General features: G+C 31.8%; 2 protein-coding genes across 3 annotated transcripts; both read left to right on the top strand.

The window, feature by feature from the left end:
• Nucleotides 1-1,020: 1,020 nt before the first annotated feature.
• On the top strand, nt 1,021-2,302 carry LOC130943746 (uncharacterized). Its single transcript, XM_057871750.1, has one exon. The coding sequence runs from the start codon at nt 1,472-1,474 to the stop codon at nt 2,213-2,215; it is 744 nt and encodes a 247-aa protein (XP_057727733.1). The 5' UTR covers nt 1,021-1,471; the 3' UTR covers nt 2,216-2,302.
• Nucleotides 2,303-23,442: 21,140 nt separating this feature from the next.
• On the top strand, nt 23,443-24,605 carry LOC130946622 (dof zinc finger protein DOF2.2-like). 2 transcript variants are annotated; one of them, XM_057875424.1, is made up of 2 exons: nt 23,443-23,682; nt 23,768-24,605. In XM_057875424.1, exons 1-2 carry the CDS (start codon nt 23,629-23,631, stop codon nt 24,350-24,352), a joined length of 639 nt encoding a protein of 212 aa, XP_057731407.1. In that variant the 5' UTR covers nt 23,443-23,628; the 3' UTR covers nt 24,353-24,605. The 2 variants fall into 2 exon arrangements, with proteins under 2 accessions (XP_057731407.1, XP_057731408.1); XM_057875425.1 differs by having other exon boundaries at nt 23,464-23,682; nt 23,771-24,605.
• The last annotated feature ends 1,098 nt before the right edge of the window (nt 24,606-25,703 follow it).

The raw sequence follows: 25,703 nt of genomic DNA, 5'->3' as shown, positions 1-25,703 counted from the left end.
TTTAAATAAATTTTAATATTTTTTTAGTATTCTTAGTACTCTTTAAACTTTAGTACTCTAATAGGATTAATAGAATCATATTCAAAACAAAAAAATATTCCATACAAAAAATTAAAAATAACGGTAACAAAATTTATATAAATAAAAATAATAAGAGTTTTATAAAAAAATATGCATGAAAGAGTATTTATAAAAAAAACAACAAAATTCATTAGATAAATAATAAAGGGCACAATGTGAAAAGTTGAATGCAAAAGCTAGAAATTGTAGCTTTTGATAAACGTGGTTGAAGAATAGAATTAAGTTTAGTTCAGAAAAAAAAAAATAGCCAAACAAAAAAATGAAACTTTTAAAAAAACTAAAAAAACTAATCAAGTTTAGTTTAAAGAAAAAAAAAACCAAACAAAAAAAAATGAAACTTTCAAAAAAAAACTAGAAGAGCTTTAAATACTCCAAAACTAATCCAACACACCCTAAGATTACAAATTTATATTTATATATTTTTTAAAGGATAAATATATCTATTTAAAAAGTTTATAAAACGCTAACCACTATTATTGAAAGGATAAAATAGCTAGTGTTTTCATTTTAAAATCATGTAATTGTTTTATTTTATACCAATAAGTAAATATACAATAAAATAATTACCTTTTATTTAAAAAAAAAAACTTCGTTGGGCAAAATTATTTTGTATTCATGACCTTAATTATAATTTTATATAAAAAGTACTTATATTTGTTATATCCAAATAACTTAGAAATATTAAGTATTAGAAATATGATTATTGTAATGCTACAAGTATGATTATTTTAGGAAAAATAGATTCTTTTAATTTTTTTATTTTTTTGTAAAATATTTTTTATTGTTCAACATCTTTTTATATTTTTTTTATTACGCTTAAAGAATGTATAATAAAATATCATATTTTACAAAACAAATAAAAAAAAAAAATAAGAGAATTCATTCCCTTGCCTTGGAATAGTGGGAGATAATGGCAAGCGAAGGCACACGGTTTTAGCAGCCCATGGCATGTGAGGTGTTCTGTTTCATCAGCCACATTTTTCACCCAAACAAAACAATAGAAGCTAAGGCCCCTTTTTTTTATAAACCAAACCTATATTCCTTAACCCTTACAATAATCAAGCAACACAACAAAACTAAACTAAACCACCCTGTCTTCTTCAATCCCTCAGTTGAGTCAGTTCCATTCATATCTCACAACTACTTCCTTGTTACTTAATTAATTAGTAGCTTTATTAGAGATAACTTAGCTTAGCTAGCTATAGAGAGCTTCAAAGGTAAGAATTGAGTGGCACTAAGCTAAATTAGTATCATATCTTTGGAAAGCCGCATAGATTATTGTGTACCAATTTCTTCCTAGCTCGTAGCCTTCAACCATCACCGAAAAGTTTGCTTCTTTGTACTTATGATGAAGGTGATGTGATGAAATTCCCTTGCTAGAAAAAGGGCCATGTCTTTGTGTGTGTTAAGTACAGTTTTGAGCCTTGTCTTTGCTTTTCTCCTTCTTGTTTTTGCTGCACAGCTTTTCTATTTCTTGTGGTGGAGAAACCATACAAGAACACCATCTTCATCCTCCTCAGATATTGAGATGGGTCAGAAGAGTAATAATAATAGTGACCCGTCAAAGGGTCTCTTTCATTATTGGGTTTGCTGGAAGGTTCCACGAACCGTGCATGCTACTTCAGGGAAACCAGAGTTGGATAATAATAATAATAATAATAATGGTGGAGAAGAATTCCAAGGTGGTAGTGTGGAATCAGAGTTGATGAGGCTGCACAATCTTGCAGGTCCTCCAAGGTTTCTCTTCACAATCAAAGAGGAAACCAAAGAGGAGTTGGAATGTGAAGATGGAAAATCAAGAAGCTTAAGTGATCTTATGTGTGCTATTGACACACCTTGTTCTTCACCCTTCAAGTGTTCTTTGGAATTCAACCCTCTCTTTGAATCATCATCATCAGAAGAAGAATCAGAGTTCAATAGGTTTAGATCCTCGCCACCTCCAAAGTTCAAGTTCCTGAGGGATGCAGAGGAGAAATTGTACAGAAGACTCGTTGAAGAAGGTAGGAGAAACACACTCTTTGGGCTCAAAGATTCTTCTTCTCAACATGTAACAGGTTCATCTCAGGTTCTGCCATTGCCATCTTCTCCTTCAACATTCATACCCCTTCAAACCCCATCATCCATGCTCCATTAGTTACATTTTTTTAATTACCCTGCCTCCTTATTGTGTTAATTAAATAGTTTTAATGCTTTACAAATAAATCATTTGCTTCCTTTATTTTATTTTGAGTAATTTCTCAACCTATTCCTTGAATGAATAAAGATATGAAACCAGAAAATATAAAATGCATTATATGTCCAAATTGGTCCCTAACATATTTTCGTCCTTCAAAAAATTTTTATTACATTGACATCTTTAAAATAAATTTATCTCTTGTTTTTTATTGGATAACTTCTTTTCTTATAATTAAAATAATGGGAGACAAATTTGTCAAGTATAGCTTACACGTTGAGATGAGATTGATTAAACATAAATATATATATATATATATATATATATATATATATATATATATATATATATATATATATTTAAGCTATTTTATTGTGTGGTCTTTGAAATGATTGGTGTGGTGGGCATATATTCTGCAAGAAGGGCATGGAATGCCAACAAATTGAATGCAAACTGACATGCTCTTAAAACGGTAGTTAAGATGCTGCTTATGAAGCAAAGGACTTATGTGGGGTAATGTGGTTTTTGTCCATTGCTCATGTTTTGCTGTATCCTCAACAAGTTTAATCATTCATGTGAATGATGCTTGTTTCTTATACCAACAATCTTCTTAATTTATATAAGGATCTCAATGATTCTTTCTCTTTTTTTATTATTAGAAATTTCCCCAATAATTTGTCCCGTACTAATGTAATCGCTTTAATTTGTTTCTATAATAATCATGCTGCTCATATGCGCCTAGCTGTATGTATGTATGTGCCTCTTGTTTTATGTATCGGCATCATAGTTAATAGTTATTACCTATCAATTAAATGTTAATGTGCAAACATGTCACATGTGTCTGAGGAAGATCTAACATGAAGTGATGGGAATTTGTAAGGTTGAATCTGACTATCTAACTCAGCATTAAGAATTGGAATGTTGATAGTGCTGCTTTAGTGAAAAATTCCATACAAGTAACCTATAAAGAAAAATTACATTTGCACTATTTTTGTGTATATTTTTTATATAGTATGAAAAACAATTTTTATCTTCTCTACCTTTTTATCAATCATTTTCAACAATGAAAGTAAAACATATATATAAATGTGGCAAAATTGTTCTAAAAACTTTTAGAATGTGGCAAAATTAGTGTAAAATTTTCTTTATATAAGTGGTAATCTTTTTTATATTTGACAAACTACTTGTGTATTTGATCTAAAAATTAGAGCAAAATTTCAATCTCTAAATCACTTTTTTTTTGCCAATTATAAAAAATTATAAAACAAAATCCACTTTGCAAATTTTAAAGATGAAAATGTCATTTTTATATTATTATTCTTGAAAAAAAATTACATCAATATCTATCTTTTAAAATATATTTTGAGAAATATTGACAATATTTAGTTATTTTTGTTATATTTAAAAATATTTTAAAAATTATTTGTCATTGTAATTTTAACTATTTTTGTCAGCGGAGCATGTCTGATTGTTTCCTCTGTAAACCGCACCTTAGAGTTAAAGACAGTGAAACTACACTACTTTGGAGAGCAAATTGTGGAAAAGCTTAAATGAACAGTATATCATTGAATTTAACAGTGGAAAGCTTCAACATTCAGTTTATGGTGCTTTTTGTGCTATTATATGAAATTTTGGTGGGATTCATATCTTATTATTTTAACCTACAATGTAGAGCCATTTTTTCTTTTCTTTTTTTTTTCTTATGAAATGAGTTAAGAGAGTAAAACATATAAATACCTATTAGACCAACATTATTTCATATTGATTAATGGATGGATGGATATACATTATAATGTTTAGATATGATTTACTCTGTTGAATAGATGAGGTTGTCTTAATCAAACACAAGGTGACAAATTAATGTGTCTATGAACTTTTACCTAAACAACAAGTGAGGTCGTTGTTGTCACGCGATTAGACCTAAAGTTAGCAGCTCCACCACCTTTGAAATTTAATTCTTTTTATTTGCAAAGTGTGAAGTGCTACCCTAACGATCACAATTTGAATAATTCAATTAGAAAGAAACAATGTGGCACTCTCAATTCAGAAGTAAGAATTGTTCATTCAATAACAGCTGGAAAAAATAAATAAATCGAATATTCAACACAATTTATTATTGTTCCGATCCATGTGAAATCAGTCACACCATAAAACTCAGTTCGTGGTCCTCATTTCTATTTACAAGTCAATTTGTCGGGTCCACTTTAACTAAATTATTAGCATTCTTACGTGTTTCTAATCAGTCACTAATTTGGCTTCCCTGAATCATATATAATATAATCTACCCCACTAAAAGAAATAATGTTGATATATAAGTTGCTAATTATATTATCACATTTATCCATAATATCTCCTCTCTTTTTCCATAAGAAGTTGTGGTCTTGAAGATGTTTGACAAATGATGTTGACTAACATGTTATTGTGGTGATGATGATACATTTATTTGTTGCTTAGCACGTTTAATTTATTTACTTACTTACCCCTCAGGCTATTATATTTTAGAATTATTATATTGTTGAGATTATTGATTATCATGGCTTGAATTAGGAGCAACATATAGACCAACATGCTATAAGGTTGCAATTAAAAATGCTGTTCTTTGATTATGGTGTGGTATCAGTATCTGTTTCCCACTTTCCATTCAAACAATAAATTAACCTGCAATATCTGGCCAAAAAAATGAATTTCATGAACCCTAATCTGATCTGATGGAATTTATTATTTTTGGATGTAACAAAATAGAGTAGGAAATGAAGTTAAACCTGACATGTTTTCAATAGTAACAAGTGTACTAATAGTACTTATATTATACACGTACGAATTTAAATGTAGAAAAATAACAAACTATATAGTATAAAAAATAGTATCATATTCATTTGGCAAAAATCCAACAGCTGTCTCTGATCTCTCCTATTGTTTTCGGAAAATGAAGTGATGAGATATCCTTTTCTGTTCCTTTTTTCTTTTCTTTCCAAGTTTGCTTAATTAGCTAGACTATTAGTCTTCTAATTCGACAATTACGTCACTGTAGATCTCTCATCCTCTGCTATATATGATTGCTTTTGGAAAGGGTTGAATAATACATTTGTACTAAGTAAAAAAAATAAAATAACAATTAATAACAAAATTTCTGGTTATTTAAGTGTTTTTTTTTGTGTGTGTGTCATGGGTCAAATGGCTTTACAGTGTTTTATTGTAACTAGAGAAATGCGACTACAGATAATTAAATACATTGGGCTACGGCCCATGAGGATATAATGGACAGAAATTCCGGCCCATACCCACGTTAATTTTAGGCTTTTAGCTGCAAGTTCCTTAAATAGGTTCCCCGGCCCATATCCATGTTTTTTGAAAAGACTAATACACACCAAAATATAAGTTAAGGTGGATTCTATGGTGTAGAAAGGAAATTGTTTTTACATGTGTAGAATAATAGATGTCAATGTATTAATAGTTTATGTTGATGGTTCTTGGATAGGAAAGAATTAATTAGAGTATACAATTGTTGATTCATTGGACCCACAAAAAAAAAGAGTGTGTGTGACATTATATCTGTGTCATAGAGACAACTTATTAGGTTTTTTTATTTTAATAAATTAAATAAATATTTTATTTATTAAATAAATAATTTAAAAATTATTATCATATAGACGAGATATATGTATTTAAATATAAAATATATTTTATAAAAATAATAAAATATTAATAATTTAAATTAGACCAAACTCTTAAAAATAGAACATTTCAATTAATATGGAAGGTGGACAATCTTAACCGTACTACTTCCATTAATGTCCTTAATGTCCTTAATGTTTTCGATTCATTCAATTACAATTGAAAAAATATTTTATTTTTGTCTAAAACATTTTATATCTTTTTAATTTAGCCTTTTGTTCAAAGTTAAATATTTTCTTCTAAAAAAATGGGATATCTTTAATTATAGTAAATTATCAATTCAATTTATAAATTAAAACATGTAAAATATTAAAATATAAAAATAATCAGTAATATATTTAAGACATATAATTATAAAAACAAATTAAATTTGTTAACCACGGTAAATGAATAGTAATTACCTATTACTTAAATTATACATTCTTTCGTTTTTAATAGTAATAATTTAAGAGTGAAAGTAAGTAGTCTCCAGATCTTTTCTTTTTTAAATTCCATGAAAAATATTTTGGTTAATATTCAAAAATATTTTTTTTTTCAAATTTTTTTTCATCTAATGGACTTAATTCTAATTTGATTAGTGATACACATATTTATTAACAATAAATCAAATAATATGTGGAAAATTTTTATTTTAATAAATTAAATAAATGTTTTATTTTCTGAAATAAATAATTTTAAAAATTATTAGAAAATACATCAGCATCTCTTATCTTATTTATACTGTAACGAGATAATTTTATCCATATCGAGATATGTGTATTTTTTAATTTTCATATATCTCCTTACTGTAAACGAGATATGTGTATTTGTAAATATAAATATAATTTTTGAAAATAATAAAATATTAATAATTTAAATTAAATCAAACTCTTAAAAATAGAATATTTCAAATAATAAGAAAGATAAGCAATTTCAAATAATAAGAAAGATAAGCAGTTTCAAAATAATAGAAGAAATAGGCAGTTTTAACTAACTAATTAATGAACTTGGTCTAGTAGTTAGCTCACTAGTTTGCTTAAGCAAGTGTTGGAGATTCGAATTCCGCCTTGTTATTATTTGAATTGATTTAGTGTAAATTCTAATAAAAAACGCCGGTGGATGGAAGTAGTACGGTTAAGATCGTCCACCTTCCATATTAATTGAAATGTTCTATTTTTAAGGGTTTGGTCTAATTTAAATTATTAATATTTTTATTATTTTTATAAAATATATTTTTATATTTATAAATACATATATCTCGTCTACATGGTAATAATTTTTTAAATTATTTATTTTAATAAATAAAATATTTATTTAATTTATTAAAATAAAAAAACCTAATAAGTTGTCTCTATAACACATATATAATGTCACACACTCTCTTTTTTTTTGTGGGTCCAATGAATCAACAATTGTGTACTCTAATTAATTCTTCTCCATCCAAGAGCCATCAACATAAACTACTAATACATTGACACCTATCCTTCTACACATGTAGAAATAATTTCCTTTCTACACCATAGAATCCACCGTTAATACTCAAATTAGTACCTAAGATTTGGATGCAGACTCAATTTGACCTTTGAAATTCTAATGAACTCAATTTGAACTCCCAATTTTTAATAAGTGACTCATGTTAGCCCTTCTGTTAATTTTCATTAACGACATGCTTACTTACAAGGTTGTTAAACTTGCGAGTCTAGATAAACTTGTAGAGCTGACCTAAACTTGACTCATAAACTCGACTCGTAAATTCGTATGAGTGTTCCTGTTATAATTTTTTTTGTAAAAAATATATATATCGTGTATAATATATATAGTCAAATATAGGCATTCGAACTTAAAAATTTCAACATCAAAACACATAATAAATTAACATAATACTACAATTATAACAAGTACTCTAGAACACACATTCAAATTCTTCACAAATATGTATCTAGTTCAACATAAAACACATAATCACACAATCAAAGCTCATAGAATACAATCGAAAAAAAATAAAACAACAAAGCAACAATTAAATGTTCTAATAAACTAAAAGTCTAAAACTGAAATTCTCCAATATCTTCATCTTCCATTGCATCAACATCATCATCTTCACCATCTTCATCAAAAACCTCATTTCTTTCAAGTTCAGGTTCGACATGGCCAACAAAATCATCATCATTCACATGTTTGTATTTTTGTCCTTGAATAAACAAATCAACAAACCAAATAATTGATTTAGCAAAGTTATCCACTTATATTTATCTATCTCTAGAAAATATTTAGAAATTATTTTAGAATTATCCACTAAATTACAGAGTTTCATATTCGATTGCAAAGTTATCCACTAAACTAAACAGTTGCAAAGTTGGTTATTACATAATTATCTACTAACAGTTGCAAAGTTATCCACTATCAAAGTTGATAAATTCATATATGAGATTTCAGAGTTTCAGACATTCAGATTCAGTAACAAGTAACAAATACAAATTACAAAAAATAGCAATTAAGAATAGACTAAACTAACACTAACAAGTAACAACTACAACATGCAGCAATTCCGTAACTTTTTTTTAACATACGTGAATTTGAATGACTGAATGGAGTAGGCTCAGTTGAGGAACCAAACATTGATGTGCTGTGCAGGCAGACAAGAACGAACGGTGGCAGAGTACGCGATGACTTGGCAGAGGACGCGACGAATCGGCAGAGGACGGCAGGACGCGACGAACGACGGCAGCGTGGCAACAGCAGAAGCTCCACGAGTCCACGAGCTTTGATGCAAAACAGGTCAATAGAGAGCAGAATGAGAGAGTGAGAGTGAGAGTGAGAGAACGGTAGAGAGGGAGACAGTGACGGGCTATTTGGGGAACGACGAACAGTGGCGAGGGATGGACGACAGCGAGGGACGGACAAAACACGAAGAGGGCTTGGAGAAGCGAGTGACTGAGTGAGTGCGGCAAGCAAAGTAAGGGATTTAGCTGTTTAGGGTTACGTGTATACATTGCTCCCTTTCTTCCTTTTTTTTTATTTTTTATTTTTTGGGCCCAAAATGGCGCCGTTTTGGCGAAAAAGGCCAAACAAAGCAAACACGCTGACTCGCCCGTAAACTCACGAGTTTGACCGAGTTTATGCGAGTTTACCTGAGTCTATCCGAGTCTACTCAGAAACGAGTTTGTGTCCGAGTTAACTCGATTCCATTACCTAAACTCGTTTACGAGTTTATGAGTTAACTCACGAGTTTGACAACAATGCTTACTTGGAACGTTAAGTGACATGTGGGTCTGACACCTAGCCTTATTAAACGACGCTGTTTCTTCATTGGCGCGTAATCTCTCTTTATTAAACAACACTTCATTACCAATGATCAAACCACTCAAACAGAAAAACTCTTCTTCTTTTTAATCTCCATTCTCTCGCATGCACCATACTATGGAAGATCAATATCGCTACTAGTGTAGGTCACCGGCAAAACTCGTCGCACGTGTTTCCGTTTGCTAAGACGAGAAGAATCTGCGCACCACCGTTTCTCCCAAAAAGGTTAGTAATACAATCATTCTATGTTTGGGTTCAATGTTATGTTTTGTGTCTTCTCTTGGTTGGGATTTACAGGCCATTGATTTGTGTTCTATTTGAAGCTCAAATGGATTGGGTGCATTGTAAAAGTAGATAGTTTTAGTTATTGATCCTCTTCTTTTAAGGTTCTCTTTTTTAAAAGACTGATTATGATTAATGTTAATTATGTTATAGAGAAAAAAGCACATCCAAGTTAGTGAAATCTATCACTTCTTTATGTACTAATTTCTCCTTATAGATAATTTCAATAGCTGAGCTTTTACTGTGATTAGTGTTAACTATGTTTTTTTAACACATAACTTGGTTAAGTTTTCTGTAATGATATTTTTTTTTGAAAATATAAAATAAAAAATTCATGAATGAGTAAATAGATTATATTTGTCAATGTGATAATGCGTAGCTATTAAATATAGATAGCAAAAAAATATATAGCTGTTGTTATAGTGATCACTTTTGTATATGAATTTTTATTTTCTGTTTTGATTACAAATTTTGATTGACATGTTAATGTAGAGTCAACCGATGCATGATATAAAGGGACTTGGATGATGAAGTTAAGTTATTAATTGTTTGAATTATATTTGTAGATGGGTGATTTAATAATCAGTGTCTATCATCACGGAGGCAGCTTTGTTACAAAGAATGATGGCAGTGTAGTTTACGAAAGGGACAATATGAATGAATTAACTGGACTAGATGAAGATAGATTGGATGTATTTTCATTGAGGGATTACTATAAGGAGCTGAGTTATGCTGACATTATTGAATGTTGGTGGCTTATTCCTGGTAGACTTTTAAAGAGTGGACTGAGAGAACTTTCACATGACAAGGAATTGTTAGAGATATGCTATCTTTCAAGAATGAACAAAAGAAGAGTCCACTTATATTTTGAGCATGGAGTTTCCCAACTTCATGATGATGAAGTACCTGAGTTAATAGAGTTTACCCCCATTGCTCATGAAGAAGACAATGATGCACCTATCACCACACCAAATTCAATAGGAAGCCCAAATGATGTCTCAGCTACGAAGCCCAATGAAGAACCAGTAGTCCAGGATAAACCCAAAGTCCAAGCCCAAGTCCAAGGAGATCTACCAGCCCAAGCCCAACTCGAATCACCAACCCAGGCCCAACCTAATCTACCAGCCAAGCACAACTTATCTAAACCCAAGCCCACCTCAACCAAATCCACCACCACTAACATCAAACCCAAACTCACTACATCCAACACTATCAAGAGAAATCACACATCATCTAAATCTGCAACCAAACCCAAACTCAAGAACAAACCCTCAACATCTAAAGTCACAACCATTAAGCCTACAAACAAGCCCCAACCCAAACCTACTTCAGTTGATTTTGTCAAGACTAAACCAATTACCAAATCATCTGTTAGATTAGCAAGTAAAATAGTAGAAAGTCAGGATGATGGAGACCAAACCAGCAGTAGTAGTGACTCATATGATTCTGTAAAAGACAGCCTATATAGGCCTGACCCATTTGAAAGCTCAAATGACTCTGATATTGATGGTGGAATTTCTGAAGCAAGAAAGAGGGATTTGAAGTTCAAGAATGCACTGGAGTCTGCCTGGAAGAAGGGAAAAGAGAAAGTATTAGTGGAAGATGATGGAATTATAGTAGAGAGTTCTGATGAGGAGGTGGACTGGTTACAAGTGTTAGGGAACAACCATGGTTCATATTATGATGCTTATGATCCAATGCATGACGACTCTGATGGAAAAGATTCTTGGCAATCGAATGAGTTAAAAACTCCCCCAGATTCTGAAGGTGAACTTAGTGACGAAGAAAGTGATGACATATTTCCAATATCCTTACAAGGTGCTTGGTTTGGACAGCTGATGCTCCAAGTTAGAATGAAATTTAACACTAAAATAAGAATTTGTGAAAGTTGTGAGGGACTTCACCATTCAAGAGGGGAGACAAATAAAATTTAGAAGAAATAAAAGCTATAGGGTGAGGACAGTTTGCAAGTGAAAGAATGAAGAAGTTAAATGTCCATCGGTTGCATATGGATCTAAGGACCATGAAGAGACATGCTGGAAGTTAAAGACGTTTAATAATGAGCATGTATGTCCTAGGATGAACAAAAACAAAGCAGCAAATAGGAAGTGGTTTGAACAGAACTTAGTCAAGAAGTTGAGAAAATACCCTAACTTGAAGCATTGTGAGGCAGCGACTTATTTCAAGAGGAGACGTGACCTAGATTTGAACAAGTCCTCATTGACTAGAGCTTTAACAGATGCAAGGAATGCGGTGTATGGTGATGCAGCTGCACAGTATGGTAGAGACTTAGAGACTATGGTGGGACATTACTTAAGAGCAATCCAGGGTCAACCGTCAAAATTGGAGTGATTCCACAGGTTGAAGGCGACCCAATATTTCAAAAAATGTATATTTGTCTGGATGGTTGCAAAAAGGGGTTCAAGGTTGGATGTCGACCATTGATTGGTTTAGATGGAGCTTTCTTAAAGACGCATTTTGGGAGACAAATACTTTCAGCTGTGGGGCAGGATGCCAACAATCATATATATCCGATTGCTTGGGCGATTGTAGATGTCGAGAATAAGGAGAACTGGATGTGATTTTTAGAATTGCTTCTTGAAGAACTTGGTGACTATGAACAAGATAAACGAAACTTTATATCGGACATGCAAAAAGTACTCTAGACTTGAGCTTTTAATAATAATTTCTTCAATTATATACTGGTAAAGTACTTAAGGAGTAAATTATACAACTTGTTTACAAATTTAAGTTGTTTCAATTATACACTAGTAGAGTACTTAAGGAGTAAATTATACAATTTATTTACAAACTCAACTTGTTTCAATTTTTATTGTATAAATGAGTTATATTTATCTGTCACTAATTCGTACTACTCTTTTTTTATTATACATACAATATTGCCACTTTTTATATACTTGTTTGAAAGCATATATGTCATTTACATTTTTTATATATCGTTCAAACATACTTATATTGAATCATTTAGTAGAGTTGAATTAATTAGATAATTTGTTTCCGATATATTTAAATAAACAGACTAGTAATTAATTATCAATTATGAGTACTGACACTTACCAGTATAATTATACACTGATAGAGTATTTAAAGAGTACAAATTCAACTTGTTTGAATTTGGAATGTTTAGTTTTACCGTTGGCATTTTACTAATTACACACATTATTATAGACTTGGAATACACAGAACATGAATTTTTTTTTTGCGGAGTTCAAAAATAGTTCACTAAAATTATTTCAAGGGTCAGTTTGAGTTCATTAAAATGATTTCAATGGCTAATATGAAGCATGAAAGTAAAATTGTTCTTATTGTTTGGTTTAGGGTTAATACTAGCTGTCAAGGAATTTCTGCCTACGACTCACCACAAATTTTGTGTATGGTATTTATGGATAAATTTTAATAAATAATGGAAGGAGTTGGAGTTGAAAGGCATGTTGTGGGACTGTGCTAGGGAAACTACCCGCCACAGATTTGAACAGAAGATGCTTAGGCTAAAGAGGAGAAATGAAGAAGCATGTGCATACTTGGACAAGTAGCCTAAAGAGTCATGGACAAGAGCATTTTTCAGTCATGGATCAAAGATGGACAACATTTGTAACAATATATGTGAGGTATTTAACTCAAGAATCAAGGAGTTCAGAGCAAATCCAATTATAACACTACTAGAACAGGTTCAGATGTTTGCAATGAGGTCAATTGCCAAAAATAAAGTGAAATGATCTTACCATATTGGCAAGCTGCCTCCAATCCAACAAAGTCGGCTGCTGAAGATAAATGGACACCTATATAGTGTGGAGACGATGGCTACCAAAGGTTTGAAATTCGTGGTTGGCCTACTAACATGACAGTTGATTAAACCAAAATTTGAATCTATAGGCATGTTGTGTGTCGATGGATGTGTAGCAATTTCAAGGATAAAAGAAATTCTGAAGACTTTTGTTATCATTGGTTGACTATGGAAGCATATAAGGCTACATACATGCATTCTTTAAATCCAATACCGGGTGAGAAATTGTGAAAAAAATCTGAATACAACAAGCCTCAAGCACCTAAAACTAGGCGAAGGCCAGAAAACATTAAGAAGAAAACGAGAAAGGATAATGATGAGGAACTTTCAGGCAGTAAGAAGTCTAAAACTGCAACAAAGTTAAAGAGGGTCTATAAAGAATTCACTTGTACCTACTGTGGTGTTAAAGGACACACTAAAAGAAGTTGTGCTCATAGAAAAGCTGATGATATTGCATGTGCTCTTGCTGCAGCAGCAGCAGTTATTGTAGCTAAATCCAAATTCCAAGATGGAGTTAACGTAAATGTACCCAATGATGCTGCAGCAACTGCTGGTATACAAACTGTGGATGCTCCACAGGCTTCAAAGATTGACATCACTCAACCCACTATTTTCAGCTAGAAATTATAGAGCAGATAACATTATATAACAGATTAATTAATTACATTTATGAAAATATCATGTGTTTATTCTTAAACTATCAAATACTTTCAATTACATGTAGGTGCCTCTACCTCCACCTCCACTCACAAGGCTGGATAAACTGCTGCATAAAAGAAGAGCAACTCTAGTTGTGGACCAAATGCAAGGAGCTAGTTTTGGGACAGTACCAAAGTTGACAGAATTTATGAAATTTCTCCCCACTCCGAGCTTCAAAGCACCAAAGAAGAAATAAAGATTAAATTATATTGTCTTTTGTAGATGAATTGATAAATTTTTGAAGTTGTGTGTTTTGAGGTTGTTTTGTGGCTAAAGTTTGTGTCAGTGATTGTTTATATCTTTTGTCATGTCTTATATAGGGCTTTGTTTTGGAACCTTTTAAATAGCCCTTTTGTTTTGTGTCTGTAATGATGATACTCTAGACATCACTCTTGGTTTATCATGTGTTACAATAATCATTGTCATGACAATGGTTGATCAATGAAATGAGATTCAAGGTTTATTATTATAATTTATTTTGCGATTTAGAGATTTGGTATATATATGACAAGTTTGTTTATTAATGTTATTTACATATTTGTAATATACTTAATCAGTCTCTTGTTTATCCTTACTATTTTACTTTTACAGGTTTAGTCACAACTTCCAATTTACAGAATCGTACATATTTGTAATATTCTCATTGAATTTGCAGGTTTAGTCACAACTTACAATTTATAAAACAGATTTGTATTGAAAAAAACATTTATGTAGTGATATAAATTCAATTTCATTCATCACTTTCCTATACCCAAGTCATAGCCAATGATTACAACTACAAACAAAATAAGAGAAAAACTCAAAATACTATTCCATACTTTTAAAATTCTAATTTCAGCTTCTATTGCACTAATCCTCCAACCCACATTCATCTTCCAATTCTCAATGCTATTTTCATTTTCATGTCTCCCAGTCATGTCTTCTTTTTCTTCGCCATTTGTCCACACAAAAAGTTCCCACCATCTATTTTCAAAGGTCTGTCATAACAAGAACCACAAAATAAATTATGCATGTATTAGAAAAAGAAGATGTAAATTCAAGAAAGAAGCAATTTAAGAACTTACATTATAGTAGTTTGGACATCCAAAAAATAGTCTCTCTGGATTTGCTTCTGTTCTAGATCAACGAAGAACGGAACGCATCCCACAACCACACCAGTGTGAAATTTTTTCAGCTCTAACTCGATTTGGATTCCTTCTCAAACTTCTATGTGAATGAGACCTGTTGCAGCTTCCGGAACCTTGGCTGGTACTCCTCGTCATCTTCTCCAACACTCAAATAACGATATCAATTTGAAAATTTGGCACTTGTTAGGATTTTATATTTATTATAAGAGACTAAATTGAGTCTAAAAATTTTTTTTCTATGTCAGCAAAGTTTTATCAGGCCATGTAATGGGTTCACATGTCACTTAACATTTCAGGTAAGCGTGCTGTTAATAGAGATTAATAGAAGGACTAACGTGAATCACTTATTAGTAATTGAGTCAATTGAAATTTTAGGAACCAAATTGAGTCTGTACCCAAATTTTCAAGAACCATTTTAAATATTAATTCCCAAAATATATTTATAAGTCAACATATTCAACATTATTCATAGTTGGCATATTTTAAAAAAATTTAAAAATAATATATATTATTAATTATCAATACAAAAAATTATCTAAAATATTTTATATAAAATAAAAAAATTAAAAACATTTAAAAATATATATTTAATTTTAAATATCAAAATATTATCACAATCCATCGATAATATATATATATTTCTCATATCTAACAAAAATTTGAAATTATTAACATTGTCTAACAAAACATTGTCTTATTGTGTTCAATGTCCGTTTACCATAGAAAAGAAAATCGTCAAGCCACATTTAGTTTAAAGTTTAAACATATAAAACACATTAATAAACAAAACCTTCCTTAGTAAAAAAAAAACTATAATAATCATATTATATGGGCACCAAATTAAAAAATAAATTACTGCACTATTGAATTTGTGAAAATGTTTTCTACTTTTTTTTTGTTTTATTTTCAATATTTTTTAATTTTAATATTTTATGATAAAAAAATAAAAATAATAAACTTTTTTGCTATGTCTTATTTTCCACAAAATCTTTTAAAGAAACTAAACTACAACCTGTAAAAATCGTAGCTTAAAATCGACTGTTAAAATAATATAAAATGATAAATTAATCGTTCGTAATAGATTTAAAATCTAGAGGTCTTAATTTAAAAATTTAACAGTGAAATTTGAATTCAGTGAATTTTTTCGAGTGGTAAAATGTAATTTTCTGTAAAAAATTATGTAACAACGCATACCAATAAATTAGCCGACAGTACTGGCTTAAGTCTGTCCAGTACTGTATGAGAGTAACAAAAATAGTAGAAAAACTTAGAAAAATATTTAAAATTAAAAACCGGGTACTAATTCTAAATGTTTTGGCCCAAAGTGAGTCAAACGGACCAAAAATACTAAACGAGTTGAACCGAACCTAAATTAAGCGCGAGGCTAACATATATAAGCCTCTTTAGTGAGCTTTCAGCTCATTCATTTGCCCTAAACACAAACACACAGCTGAGGTGAGTTGAGAGAAGAGGGAAGAAGAACACTATTCATCATTTTCTTTTTTTACTTGTAATTTGAGTTATGGTGCTCTGATTTGCGTGCTATTTATGGCCACGCAAAACTCTCGTCGAGCCCGTCAGTTCTAGCTAGGCATTGTAGATAATAACTCAAAATTTCCACTTCATTTCTCTGTTCTAAGTAAATTTTGAAAGTATAGGTTGTGGTTTTGAGTAGATTTTTGTGATTTGGTTGTTTAGGTGCCAATCAATAGTGGTGGGTAAGAAAAGTTTGCTCTTAATCCTTGTGGTTTGGTATCTTGTGAATCCTATATATTCATTTTGGTATATTATATGTGTATAACTTGATAGTTTGTGAGTTTTGGAAGTGGTGTTGGTTTTTGGAGCTTGTTTGAACTCAAATTTTGGGTTGTGTGAAAATCGGCTAAGGTATGGTTTCAATTTTCTCTACGTAATATATAATGTTTTGTGAACCTTAGGTTAGTGGACCATAGGATAAGTTTGAATTGTTGATGATGCATGATGATTTTTTTATGATTATGATGGTTGATGAAATTGTGATGGTATTATGAATGTTTGATGATAAATGTAATAGTGATAATGGATATTGAATATGATTGTTGAATGTTGAGGGTATTGGGTGATGAAAGTAAGTTTTAATTATGATAGAATTGAGAAATGAGTATTAGGATGGATTGAATTAATGATTGACGGTATTTTGTGATAATTTTGTTTATAAGAACCAAGAAAATGATGAGGGTTGAGTGATTTTGGTATCTAAATGAATGAAAAATGGTTGAGAAGTGTTCATTATGGATTTTTGATTGTTTTGAGTATGTTTAAGTTGGTGTGGTTTTGAAGTTTTGGACAAACTAGAGAACTTGTAAAGTTTTGTAAAACCTTATTTTTAGTAAACTTTGACGAGGTATAACTTGGCGTCCGAACCTCATTTTGGATGAAACTTGTTTTAAATGAAAATTGGGTCCAAGAGCTTTAAGATGTTCAAAAAATAGATGGAAAATATTTTAAAACAAAAAAGTTATGCGCATTTGAAGTTCGGTGCAAAAATCTAAAATTCTGCAGCTTTAAAAATTTTCTAAGTCTAATAAGGCATGCGTACGTGGACCTGTGCTTGCGACGCGAGCATTTGCTGCTGCCAATTGCTCTCGCGTACGCGGGCACTAGCATGCGTACGCGAGCATGTATTTTGAGGCATGCGTATGCTAAATTTTATCACGCGACGCAGGGATTCTCTTTGAGTTGGGACTCTCACGTACGCGGGGGAGGTGTCACGTACGCGACCACCCATTTTTGCACCCTTACGTACGCGGAAAGAAAATTTGCGTACGCGAGACCTCTATTTTGCTGAAAACCAGTTTTCTTTCAATTTCAACCGGTTCTCTAACTTTCTACACTTCTTTAATCGCTGTTTAAGACTTCTAACTAGTAATTAGACTTTGAGATTAATAAGAAAGAGTTAGGAGACTTAAGATTAGATTTTCTGCTAGAGGGTTTAGATGACAGAAACTTAGGTTTCTGAAGTACCGTGGATGGACTAGTTTTGTTGGATAAATTGGTAGAGTACTATATTGGTTATGCGAACTTGAGAATTTGAAAATTGCCGATGGTTGAGATGAACTTGGAACTTGGATATAAATGCTTAAGATTGTTGGAGGTTGATGAACTGGGTATCAAAGAACTTGTGCTATTAGCAGCAGTCACTGAGACTGAATCTTATGATATTTACGTATTGAGATTGATGAGTCGCTATGCGCCTCAAGCAAGGGCGGTGGTGAGTCCCGCTTGTTTAGGTCGCGGCGTCGGCATAAGAATCGTGGTTAATCCCGCTTACGTTGAGATGTGAGGGCTGGGTAGTATCCCACTCACATAATCTTCTCTGCTGCAAGAGTGCGCTAGGCACTATATCCTTAGAATGAGCATGCAAGTGCGCCAGGCACTATATCCTCGGAGCGATAGTGCGTCAGGCACTATATCTTTAGATGATAGTGTGCGGGGCACTATATCCCTGATGTGGCAGAAAGGCTACATTCGAAAGGATGTGTAGAGTTGGCAGTTATGGACCAACAAGTGATATCACGAGCCAATAGGATAGGCATTTATCGTGTGCATCTTCTATCTCTTTGCTTGCTTTGCTCAACTTTTGTTGTGCCTAAATACATCACATGCCTACTTGCTATTTGTTCTACTTGCTTTCTATTTTGTGCTTTACTTGTATGCATTACCTGTGTTTGCTGCTGGAATTGAGGAGGCTCGGTAGGCAGTGGCGATGAGATTGCATGGAGGTTAGGCTTGCGAAGGCTGTGGAACAATGGTGTTATGTTAGTTAAAAATCCTCTAAGTTAGAATACCCTATTTATGGCTTACATTTTATATTTCGTTAAACTTGAATATCTGTATCGATGTGAAGATCAAGTATTGCCTTTGGCATCCCGAAACCTTATATCTTATATATTGGGCATTATTACCATGTTAAAAATCTCCGATTACCATATTGAGAACCGGTTGTTATTGTTTTTCAGATGTAGGTCAAATCTCACCTATGTGAGTTGCATGATTGGTGACAGAGTAGAGAATGACTTTACATTATTTTATTTTCTGTTTTATTTATGTTGTAGTTATTCTCTCATCTTTTGTATAAATATAACTTTGTTGCCTTAGCGGCTTTTGTTTAAAATTTTGAGAGATCGAAGTAAGTCTTTTATAAAATTATGTTGTATTTTTTGACTAGCCGATCTAAATTTCGCAGGTTGTGTCTAGTTTCTTTTGTATATCATATATATTTCACTTGGTTTATTTATTAACTACTACCTTGTATTTTGGGACTTTAATGCAAGATTATATGTTTATATGTTCTGTTCTTATCTTGCCTACACATTTAGTTATTGTGTATGAATGCTTCACGTTTTGTAATTCCATTTTATACGACTTTGAGCTTTATTTTTTGGAAAAGTCTAGGGGGCCAGCAATTTTATTGCATTTTGGCCAGCATGTAACCAGCGGAGAAAGGTGAGCCATTGGATGAAATCTCACACCAATCTCACACCATCAAATCACTATTGATGGCTAATTGATGGCTATCAATCACAAATATTGCTGGCCCCTAGCATTGCTCTTATTTTTTTATCAAACTTCTAGTATTATTATTTCCTTCTATATATATTATTGTTAAAACTATTGTGACATTTTGTTATCCTTTACTTTATCGTATAAGGTAAGATAAAGGGTTACACAACTCAAACAAACTTTTATATTCTTAAGCAATAATCACGACTGGCTCATCATCACAAAAAAAAAAAAAAAAAAACAAGAATAAGAGTTCAAAATTTTCTAACATATCCCTAAACAAGTACGAGAACAAAAATCTTGGAGCAAATCATGAGCAGCTTTAACATTATTGTTAGGAATTAAAATGGAGGAGAAGGATACATGGAGCGAGCGTTAGTGGGTTATGGTGTTATGGATTTGTAGGAATCTGATGATGAGAAAGAAAGTGATGGAACGGAATCTAATTAAGGTCAGATGCATGTGCAATTATATAAGAGAGAACCAATCTCTGTCTCGGATTGTGTCTTCTGTCTGTTGAGTTTTCAAATCAAACCAATAACCAAATGCTATAATACATATATATTACATATGCCGCGTTTCAATTCTCTGTGTTACGTTGTAAATAATGATATTATTAGTCATATAGTTAGGTACACATTTGTGGTATGGGTCTCGTACCTAGTTACTACTGCCTTCTTACGATGTTTGGAAGGACCAAATAAATTAAAGTTCAAACGAAAAAAATATTGATTGCTTTTAAAAGAAACTTACTTTTAATTTAAAAAACCGACTACTTTACTTTCGATATAATTAATTATATTCGTTAACATTGATCATATGATGCAATGTTTTTATAAGTAATTACTTATATGAAGTTTTTTTTATATAAAAATAATAGTTAAAAATTATTATATGAATAAATTATCATCTAACAATTTTTAATTTTCGTTTTTATACTATAAGAATTTTATGTGAGTGATCACCAATATTTTTTATTTGCTAATAAAATAAATGCACATACATGTTGATAAAAGTAGGAGTGTAAAGGCTTGATTATTACTAAAGTATATATGAATTATATTATAATTCTTAAAAATATTATTTATATTATAATTAACCATTAAAATTAGTTATTAATATAAAATACATGTTACCATACGAAATACATATTTGTAAATAATTAATTTTGAGCGACACTAAGTATGATTATATATTATTTCTTCTTCGAAAAATTGAAACTATTCAATAGAAGTGTACAAATCACTTTACTATATCTTTTTTTTTTGTTGGAAGAGTAGCATTATTTGGTGTTTGACGCTCCCACAGTCGAACTCGGCCCCTTAACAGAATAATGAAGTAAACAAAGGCTAATTAATTAATTAATTAAGGAGTAAGAAGGCAATGGGTAAAGTTAGGTCCCACGATTTTGTGATGATGTTCTTTTTTGATATGTATTTCTCATGCACGTGCATGGCTACCTGTACCACTAATCTCTTGAATCCTCATTGAATTGTATAGTAGATAGTGTTGTGTGGAAATGGCAGAGAGGACAAGTGAAGGCAGTGGTTAAGGCTGCAATGGTGGTGGCTTTCCAACCATAGTTTCGCAAAATGAAAGTGTTTGTAAGCTTTTTCGCATGAAAATGAGCAAAAAAGCACTAACATGTATACAACAGATAAGGAATTAGATTCCAACACCACCAACTTCATTCTCTGCCTTCCTTTAATTTAACCCTTATAAATAAATAAAGTTATTACAATCAACACCACCAACTTCACGTTTAACATAACCAACGTTTATTCTTTACATATATATATAGGATATATGATATGTATGTACAAACATTAAAATTCAAAATAATACGTACGCCATATTTAAACTAGCTAGCCAGCTAGGCACATGGAGGATTCGGTCCATAGCAATTTATTAATTATAGCAATAATTAATAAATGTTAAATAATATAAATTAAAATTTTTTGGACTAATTTTTGTTATTAAGCATTTTCGTTTAAATTATTCTGTTTAAGCTAATTAATAATAAGCGATGGAATTAAATATTTAGCGAATAAATAATTTTACTTGAAATGTGGCGAATTATATATATGATTTTATTTTCCCATGAAACTAATACGAATTATATAAGGTCAATCCTATTTCGTCACCTTCAAATGAAAATGAGTTTATTGTAAGAAAATAGGCTTTGAGCGTGACAATTTATATTCTTGGTATAGTATGTATATGTATATAGTGTGTAAATATATTAAGTAGGAATATACATATATATGTATGTGTTGAATTCCCGACCGAGAGCATCTGATGAGAAAATGATTGATGATTAATGTCGATTGGGTGATGCATGTGTGTGTGTGTGTGAGGATCATATTTATTAACATTCATGCTATCATGCATAGTCCTTCATGACCCTACCACCCTCCATTCCCATGCACAATGGCCGGGCTAAACCTAACCTAGCTACCTATAATATATCCTTCAACTTCACTCCTTATTAGGACTATTTCCTCTCCATCCCTAAACTTTTTTGAACATACATAAACTAATTAATAATAATCAAGTGTCATATAGTAGCATAAATAATGACGCTGAACCTATAGTTTCTAACTATCCTTTTTTTCAGTTAATTTAAAGATGGTGGAAACTCAAGTGCAGTCGACTTCACATGAAGTTGATAGTTGAAAGCCGTTAGATGGTTTGACTAATTTGACTAAATTTTCATCTAACAAGTTCTCAGTTATCAACTTCACGTGAAGACGAATGCACATGAGTTTCTACTTTAAAGATACATACATGCATGCAACCTAATTATCAAAAATTGGTTATTTTTTAATGCTCTCTAGAATCCACTTAAGTAGTTAATCCATTCGCAGATATACATACATATATATATATATATATATATATATATATATATATATATATATATATATATTTAAATTATTGTTAAATAGATGGAAATTATAATGTATAGACAAAAAGGAATCAAGAGCGAAAAAGGAAGCAAAATTATAATATATAGACAACACAAACACTTTAATTAATTTGTGTTCATAAAATTGAAGTTTTCATTACTAATAAAGTATTAAAGTTTAGAGGGTACTGGAAGATTTTGTCTAGTTACATAAAAGATATAGTGATTGATAAAGTAGCTAGCAGGATAAACTTAACATTTTTATGCAGTGATGTCACAAGTATTGGTGCTGCCCAGAAAGGATCTGACTACAACTTTTAAGCCACTAATTCACTGCTTACATACTTACATTAGCAACTAATAAAGTCATTAACTCTTAAATAAAGAGACAGAAAATGTAGCTAACAGCACCAATTATATATATTCCCATGTTTATGCTTTCTTTGATTTTCTTTTAAACTCGTGCACTGTGCACAAACCTTAAAAATAATTGAAGCAAATTAAGAAAAAAGGGAATGAATGAATGAATGATTTCACTCTTCGTATGTCCAAAGCTTTAAAGATAATAACAAGGTCTCAATAATTGAAAGACTTGCCAATTTGTGTATGAAGTATGTATACACATGATTAATAGCAAGACAGTGTAATTTAAAAAGGCTGTATGTATGACTAGACATACTTTAGATTTGTTAAATAACTTTTATATGCTTTTGATGGCATGCATCATGATATATATGTATTAATGGTTAAGGCTGCATAAATGTTTAATGAAGAATTATTTAGAGAAGGAGGAGTTAAAAAGAAGGTTATAAGTTAAGATATAGTGGCTGGGTAGCTCCAATTAAAACCCTAAAAATACAATAAAACAAAAAGAGAAGAGATGAAAGGGAGCTTCATCATCATCTCTCTCTCTCTTTTTCCTTTTCTCTCAGCTGCTATTCAATTCATTCCCCTACATAATACTAGTACTAGTGATATATATTCCATTCACCCATCAAACTTTATATAAAAAGAAAAAGAAAAAGAAAAAGGAATTCATCAACATACATACACCATGGTTTTCCCTTCAATCCCAGTGTATTTAGATCCTCCCAGTTGGCACCACCAGGTAAGGGTTTTTATTAGTAGTTATTCATATGCCTTAATTGCATCATCTTCTTGAATATTCCTATTCTTTGTTTAACTTGCTGCAGCAGCAGCAGCAGGCAAATGGCAATGGCAATGAGAGTTCAACTCAGGTGGTTCCGAGATCGGGATCAGAGGGAGCACTCAAGTGTCCTCGGTGCGAATCAAGCAACACAAAGTTCTGCTACTTCAACAACTACAGCCTGTCTCAGCCGCGACACTTCTGCAAGACGTGTAGGCGTTACTGGACAAGAGGCGGTGCTCTTAGGAACGTTCCCGTTGGTGGTGGTTTCCGGAGAAACAAGAAGACCAAGAGGAGTAGCAGTAGCCTCCCTGGAGGAAACACTGAAAAGCAGTCAACATCAACATCATCACTTCCTTCAGGTTTTAACCCAGGTTTCATGGCTTCTCTTGAGAACATGACCCTCTATGGAGGAGGATTGCATCAGCATCAGCATCAGCAGCAGTTTCCTAATTTCTTGAGTGGTTTTGATCCAACTACCACTTCTTCTTCGTTCCCTTTCCTGTTTGGAGAATCTAGGGTTAAATTGGAATCTGGAAACGGAGGGCTATTAAGTAATAGTTTGTCAGAGAACTATTCATGGACTGATCTTGCAGCTGCATCTTCTTCCGCTGCTCATCATCTCTTGTGACTTGCATGCAATGTTTGTGGTTTGAGTGCATTTTTTCCTTTATCTATTGTTGCTTGTGCTTCTTAGCTTCCTTTCATTTTAATTTGTCTTGTTTTGTTTAACATGAGTGCATTGCATGTTGTTTGGCGACAAACTAAGTTTCTTCCTCCATGGAAATGGCATAACAGAAAGAGAGTGTTGTGTGAGGATCAAGAGTCAAGATTATTTTGATTTCGAATGAAATGTCATATAAAGTGTTCTATGTGACCTGACAACTGACACAACCCTCTATCTCTAACCTTATATTAATTCCAAGTCATTCAATTCAATTCTTTTTTATCAAATTAGATTGATTCAATAAGATGGGACGTACATGCATGTTTGTTGGATTTTGGGACATTTTCTCAGAAGACGCCAAATCCCCACTCAAAATCATGCAATCTCTTATACTTCACCAAACTAGAACTTGTTCCGATGTCATAATTAATGCAAAAAATCCCTCCTTCCCTGGCAAACTAATTAGTGTAACCTTTTTCTGCTTGTTATATAATTATAACATTAGTCAAAATAATTAATGTTATAGGTATGATTACTCAATATTAATGAAACATACAGAAATGTGGCAGAGTTATTATTAATGAAAGTAAGTAAATATTGATGAGGGTAAGAAAAAGAGAAAAAGGAAAAGCAAGGGGGAGGAAGATAACTTTTGAAAGAACCAATGCTGAGGGGAATAAAGGAAGGGAGAGGAGCAGAGAGTCTTGGGACGTAGCAAACATGTCGGTGCTCTGGTGGGTCTCTATTCTCAAACAAGAAGGAGCCCAGGCTCAGAAATTCATGCAATCCAGGAACACTGCTTTAATTTCATTTGCATCTTTTCACATACATACATACATACACACACCATCCATCATCATTTTACACACCAAGCGGGATGCATGATAAGGGAATCCACACACACATATATATACTTCATGTAACTAAATTCTAACCAAACCAAATTAAATTGGACCTTTACAAAAGAAAAAAAAAAAGATAAAGCATAGGGCAAAGAGATTTTTTACTTCTGTTTACTCCACAAAAATATGAGAATACGTGTCAACTACCAAAGATACGGGTAAGAAACTAAGAATACCAAGTTTTAAATGAACATGATGAAACTTTATTCACATCTTTATACATTGATTAATGATGTAGATTTTTCATTTTCAATGAGAGAGAATCCTTAAAAGATAGAGTACTAAGATAACGTGATGCGTTTTAAGTGTGTACCTACACTTGCATAACAGCTAATAATGTTATTGGTAGTCTCCACTATTCTATTTGAGACCAAGTACATGGAGGAATTTCAAGTCACATGCTTTGATGGGAA

The sequence above is a fragment of the Arachis stenosperma genome, chromosome 8 (genome assembly GCF_014773155.1).
Source record: "Arachis stenosperma cultivar V10309 chromosome 8, arast.V10309.gnm1.PFL2, whole genome shotgun sequence".
Classification (NCBI taxonomy): Eukaryota; Viridiplantae; Streptophyta; class Magnoliopsida; order Fabales; family Fabaceae; genus Arachis; species Arachis stenosperma.
The sequence above is the reverse complement of the archived record's forward strand: the minus strand, read 5'-3'. Positions and strand labels throughout refer to the sequence as shown.

Coding starts and splice junctions, on each gene's coding strand:
- LOC130946622 (XM_057875424.1), top strand. CDS start 23,629: ATGGTTTTCCCTTCAATCCCAGTGTATTTAGATCCTCCCAGTTGGCAC. Junction 23,683..23,767: donor CTCCCAGTTGGCACCACCAG/GTAAGGGTTTTT, acceptor AACTTGCTGCAG/CAGCAGCAGCAGGCAAATGG.
- LOC130943746 (XM_057871750.1), top strand. CDS start 1,472: ATGTCTTTGTGTGTGTTAAGTACAGTTTTGAGCCTTGTCTTTGCTTTT.